Source organism: Triticum urartu, chromosome 1A (assembly GCF_056163025.1).
Source record: "Triticum urartu cultivar PI428250 chromosome 1A, HENAU_Tu73, whole genome shotgun sequence".
In the NCBI taxonomy this organism is placed as follows: domain Eukaryota; kingdom Viridiplantae; phylum Streptophyta; class Magnoliopsida; order Poales; family Poaceae; genus Triticum; species Triticum urartu.
The window spans coordinates 55,610,095-55,616,293 of NC_141873.1; the positions used below are offsets into that span (position 1 = coordinate 55,610,095).

At 36.4% G+C, this 6,199-nt stretch overlaps 1 protein-coding gene across 1 annotated transcript; it reads right to left on the reverse strand.

The window, feature by feature from the left end:
• Window positions 1–1,545: 1,545 nt before the first annotated feature.
• LOC125554056 (uncharacterized) lies at window positions 1,546–5,682 on the reverse strand. The gene is made up of 7 exons (XM_048717696.2): window positions 5,056–5,682; window positions 4,900–4,962; window positions 4,744–4,806; window positions 4,584–4,646; window positions 4,266–4,502; window positions 4,026–4,132; window positions 1,546–1,972 (listed from the first exon to the last, which is right to left on the reverse strand). Exons 1-7 carry the CDS (start codon window positions 5,533–5,535, stop codon window positions 1,774–1,776), a joined length of 1,212 nt encoding a protein of 403 aa, XP_048573653.2. The 5' UTR covers window positions 5,536–5,682; the 3' UTR covers window positions 1,546–1,773.
• Window positions 5,683–6,199: the final 517 nt, after the last annotated feature.

Here is a 6,199-nt window from a genome sequence, read left to right on the forward strand (position 1 = left end):
AAAAAACTTTATGTAAAGCATTTAAAAAATGTTAAATATGTATAGATAAAATATTTCTCATGTATACAAAAAATGTATTCTAAGATATACAATGTGTGTGAAATATGTTGATCACGTATTTAAAAAATATATTATTCAAGAATTTGAAGGAAACTATTTATCAAGCATTCAAAAAATATAAGATGTGTGTAGAAAAAATGTTTGCCATGCATATGAAAAATATATACAGAACAAAGATAATGTGCATAAAAAATGTTGATAATTTGTTTAAAAAATGTTAAATGTGAATAGTGAAAATATTTCTCATGTATATGGAAAGTTTATATCAGAAATATACAATGTGTATGAAAATTTTTGATCACGTATTTAAAAAAAATGTTAATCTGGAATGTAAAAAATTCTTAATCCAGAATTTGAAAAATGTTATATCTGTATAGAAAAAATATTTTTCATGTATACAAAAAATATATACAAAAAAATACAATGTGTATGAAACAAAATGTTGATCATGTTTTAAAAATGTTAAATGTTTTTAAAAATGTTCCTGCAGTATAAAAAACGTTATTTGTGTATGAATTTTTTATTGCCATTAAAATAACGTTGACCATGTATGGAAAAATATTGACCATTTATTTAAACAATTATTAATCTTATATTTTTAAATGTTAAACATGTATGAAAAATATATAAGTATGTTCAATCTTATATTTTTTTATAATCTTGAATATAAATTACTAAATATATAAGTACCATAAATGTCAATGTCTATGAGAAATATTACTCATAAATTTGTTAGTTTTAAAAAACATTAATCATATTTTCACTAATGTTAAATGTGTATATAAAATATGTATCTGATGAATACGAAAATTACAGAATGTGTACTGAGAAAAGTTGGCATGGGTGAAAAAAACCCAATGAAAATTGACGAAAGGAACAAAGGAAAACAAAGACACCTCACGCCCTCGCCAAGGCGGCCTCCTCTCTTCCTTCTGAGCGTCATGTGTGGCTAGCAGCTTTGCTTGTTATAATTTGTAGCCGTATGAACATTATATTATCTAATATAAAGGACGGAATTTCAAAAAAAAAAGAGAAGAAGCTAAAAGAAGAAGGAGCGACGCTGCAACTCACCATATGTCACGGAAAAGAATTCTATGAGACCAGGTCTCACGTGAGACCCATCCTGATGGATGACACGTAGCATTCACAAATCACAAAGTATCCCCCACCCTCACTTAAAATCAGGAGGGGAGAGATTAGATGTTTTGTGATTTATGAATACCACGTGTCATCCATCAGGACGGGTCTCACCTACTAACCGTGAGACCTGATCTCATATATTTTTTTTCCATATGTCACGGCCCAACCTCAAGCTCCCCCGGCAACGCGGAGAAATCACGACCGGGTTTGCTTGCTGGCAGGGAGGTTGAACCTTCCTTTCTAAAGAGAAAAACAGAGCTTACCATTTAACTAGCGTCACACAATGGCTACCGTACATTACAAAAACATTCGAGGAACGAATTTAAAATTTAACACCATTATACGTACCAATAATATGGACTTATAATCCTTAACAAGTACAAATTTGAGTCCTCGAATGTCATACGTACATCAGAAGTTCAGAACACATAAATCTGGGTTACGAATGTGTAATAAGATGCAGAAAGCACAAGAACTAGATATGCACAAGAACTCTTACAAGTGCAGATTCTATTCGAGTATGCTTCCAGAATGCTTGGCATAGACTGTTCTTGAATGTTCAGGCTTTGGTCATCAGACATCAGTTTTCTTCTTCTTTGGCACATACTGTCGAGCCCATAGATGTTTTCCCCTGGTCATGAACTTGACTCTCCTGTTCCCATCAAGAACACGGAATAGTGTCATCTGCGAGTAAAATGTAACGTGTGCGTAAAGTGGTGGCCTACTTTCGACTGGCTCCTCTACACTTATTTCTTCAATATCTCCATAGTGCCTGTGACAAGGAAGAAATTAGTGAAATAAAGTTAGCAACGTCCTATATAGGCAAAATTACTGCGATGAATTCAAACCACTGTATATGAATTTTCTCCTCAAATTCATTTTGTGTTATTTATTATAGCCTTTCCTGTCTTTTATGTCAATCATGTACTATCAAATTGACCACGTTAACTAGTAGATTTTAGATTTTGCAACATCTATTGGCCGCCTTCACAGAATGAGAGGCCCGGGTGTATGTCTTCACACCTCTCTATGTATGTGGACTTCACGGTGGTTTTTATGGTGCCTATCAAAGAAGATAACAGAAACGTGTTTTCAAGCTTTGATGAGGTTACCAGTCTTGTTAGCAATGTGCACAAGATCTTAGTGCCTACTACCCTTGTTCGTGTATCGATCTCAATGGCATCCCTCTTGATTCTTAGGACATTTGCACTCAATTCCCACTGCCACACTTAGGTCTTCCCCTGTCAGTGCATCATTTGCAATGCGTGTACAACGTCACGTGCAAACGTATTAATTAACTTGCATGTCATGGCAGAGACAAACGCATGGTTATCGGTCCTTAATTCACAAGCTATGACCACTTTACTCGTGTGGTTTTGCCTAAAGGAATCATGAAGACCGTAGTTAAGTTGAAGCAGGCACTTTTGCGGGTCAAGTCCGACAAGGTGTCGAGAGGGAAATACAAATCAAGTGGGAGCTCGTTGTCGCCGTCTATGTGCGGGTTGGCATCGTTGAACTAGAGAAATTCTGGAGAGCTTTTGCGACTATGTTGCTCATGGCTTTCATGGGAAGACCCGGATAGGGGGTAGGGTTGGGACACCCTTGCGACGCCATTGATACAGACCTCTTCTATGATGTTACCATGAGCACTATTGGACATGGTAAAACTGCAGCCTTTTGGCATGCAACTTGGCTTGGGGGCTACAAATGGAAAGACATTGCGCCATCCATTTTTTGAAATTTACATGTATAGGATAACCGTGGAGATAGAGTCTTTGGAGTATGATTGATGGAACAACAACACTAAGATAAATTTTGGGTTCTTTGTGAAACACATCATTGATTATTATTTTTGCTTTGGGTCAGTTTGCAAGACACTCAAGTGATGACAACAAGAATTAAACTGTTCGGAACCTTACTACTTTGGTAGAGTACTAGACATCACTGGTATATTCCGCTCGACTCGACTCCAAAAAGTGTTTAGTTAATGAAGTTAACTTTTTTTGGAAAAATTGATTATCATCTAAGAAATATTCTTGGCTTATCTTGCAAGAATTAAAGAGTGTGGACAGCTGATAGAGTACAGTGTAGAGGATGACTTGTCTCAATTTGTGAAAGGGGGCCTGAGTGGCCGAAACTTTTATTATTCATGTGTAGGTTCATGTGGCGGATTTATAATGCGATAAAAGTGTTGTTTGGGCTTATTAATGTTAACACCGACGAATGGGGTTACTTTAACTCGGCCAAAGATTGGTGGTATTCTGTGATCAACATCAACAGAAACACGAGCAGGTGGGTCACTTCCTTCTTCATGTTTACTTCATGGGAAATTTGCAATCCGTGGAATGCAGGGTTTTTTATGAATCTTTCAAACAAATCTAGTGTCATTTTGCGCAAGGTAAAAAGGGAGGCCACGTTTTGGGGGCGGCGGGTGCAAAGCATTGGGAGTCGATCATGTTGAGGTGAAGGTAGATGTTTATGTGCCATGCTTCGGCTAACTTGAAATTAATGTAAAACTCTTACTAATTAATGAGATGAGGGAAATATTTTGCCTCCATTTCAAAAGAGAAAAACTATGTCATTCGGACATCAACATGGTCGCTAGTCATCTTTCACCACAAACTCCTACGGAATATTCTTAGAACACAAACCACGTACAATATTATTAACTACCTTTGACAAAATGGAGAATTTACACTGTTTATTACCAGCATTCAGCTTTCCGATATTACACTGTTTATTAACAGCGATCAATAACCATACCACTCTCCATACACATAATGGTGAATTTACCTATGTAATAAAATCTGAAACGATAGGCATACCTCATAAAAAATTCATGTAGTTCATCTTTGGTCAGTGGGTAGCCATTGGAAAATGTCACGAACAAAGTTCTCTCATCAGGTGGAATATCAGATAGTTGTTGCGTGATCTGCAGAGAAACATATTATTATTTTCTCTTCAAGTACGAACTGCACTAAGTATTTGGATGAAAGCTATCAAGACTTATTGGAAAATAACTGAATGGACATGCACAAAATGACTAGTGACGATGACTTTCTTACTGTATCATTATGGTTCTCTCTTAAGCTCAACTTATCCAGCAACGCCGCCAAACGGGAGGTGGACTGATAGTCATGGCGGAGCACATGACTTTTTTGAGCATGGATGTTTCTTGAACTTGAGCATTCTCCATGATGCATTTGACTTGTTTGAACATGGATATTTCTAGAACTTGTGCCTTCTCCATGATGCTTCGGAGTGTTAGCATACAAAGCCTTGATCTTGGTAAGAAGGTGTTTCTGCATAGATGATTAATTTGGTGAATCAGAAGGAGGAGAAAATACTTCACAAACTATTAATAGATCTTTCATTACTCTCACCGAGCTATTAGGAATCTGTTCATGCGATGATTCTCCATAGGCCTCTTGGTATAGATCTGTCATCTGCATATATAGATGATAAAGCAAATCACAAAAGGGTAAAACCTTGTACTAGTAATAGATCTGATCTTGAATAACTAAATATGAACACTAGTCTTACTGAGATATTAGGAATCTGTTCATGCGATGATTCTCCATAGGCCTCTTGGTATAGATCTGTCATCTACATAGATGATAAAGCAAATCACAAACGGGTAAAACCTTGTACTAGTAACAGATCTGATCTTAAATAACTAAATATGAACACTAGTCTTACTAAGATATTAGAAATCTGTTCATGCGATGATTCTCCATAGGCCTCTTGGTATAGATCCGTCATCTGCATAAATGATAAAGAAAATCACAAAAGGGTGAAATCTTCTACTACTAACAGATCAGATCTTGGATAACTAAATATTAACTCCAGTCTTACCGAGCTTGCAGCAGGAACCCGATTAGTCCTGGACTGTCCATAGGCTTCTTGGCGCAGGTATGGCATCTGATTACGGACAAAATTCATCTCTATCCTTTCTCTAAGATCTTCTAAGGCCTCATAACAGATAGTATTGAGGTAGAGAGAAATTCCTTCAACAGCTTGGTTCTGAAAGTCACTTCTTGGTATAGATCTGGCCTCTGAACCATCGAACGCAAAATGGAGAACTTCTAGAAAACGTTTTGCAGAAGAAACAATTGCGCGAAAATGGTTGTCACCAAGAGAGTATATGTGCTGAAGGTAATGAACTTGGCCATTCCCTTGTTGGAGCCACAACCAAAAGGCAATTATCTCCATGGAAAGGGAAGACTCAACTTGAAGACCAAGGACCAAACGAAAGAACAACACTCGAAGTAGCATATAGTAAGAATTTGAAGCATTATTCAGTGGATCTGGTGCCATGGAAGGTGTGGAAGGCATATAGGAGTGTATAGAAGAGTTGCTAGTTTTGAATCAACAAATACATACGAGGAAGAAGAAGGTATGTGGGCTTGCTTATCATTTAAGTAAATGCATATAAGGTTCAAGCAGATGTTAATTGAGACTTCAATGCCTCCCAAAGTATGAGTAGAAGATAGGCAGAGGCGACAAGAAAAGCAAACTGTTGACAGTCTTACTCATTAATGGCAGTACATTGTAGGCACACTTGCCAAATAATTGCTGATTTTTGTTTCTTTTGCATGCGTCACCTTTCTGGTAATCTCTACAAAATCACCAAGTTTATCACGAGACTTGTATAGGGAGTTATAAAAATTATATGAAAATATTCATTATTTAATGCTATTTAAAGCGTTCCTATATATGCACTCTGTGAAAAGACAGTTGGTACTCTGTGTAAAAATAGTTGGTACTCTCACTCCTATGTATACGAAAATGCCAAACGGAGACCGAACTCCATGAAGGCCTTTATTTGAAAACTTTAAAATTCAAACTTTTCAATTTCAAAAAATTCTGAAAATAAATACACATATACCTAGATACATAATGTACACGTGTGCAAATTTTTAGTTCAAAATACAATAAAATGTGAGGTACACAAAAAAGACAAATCTGAGGCTTTTTAGCATATGTACTGTTCATCTTT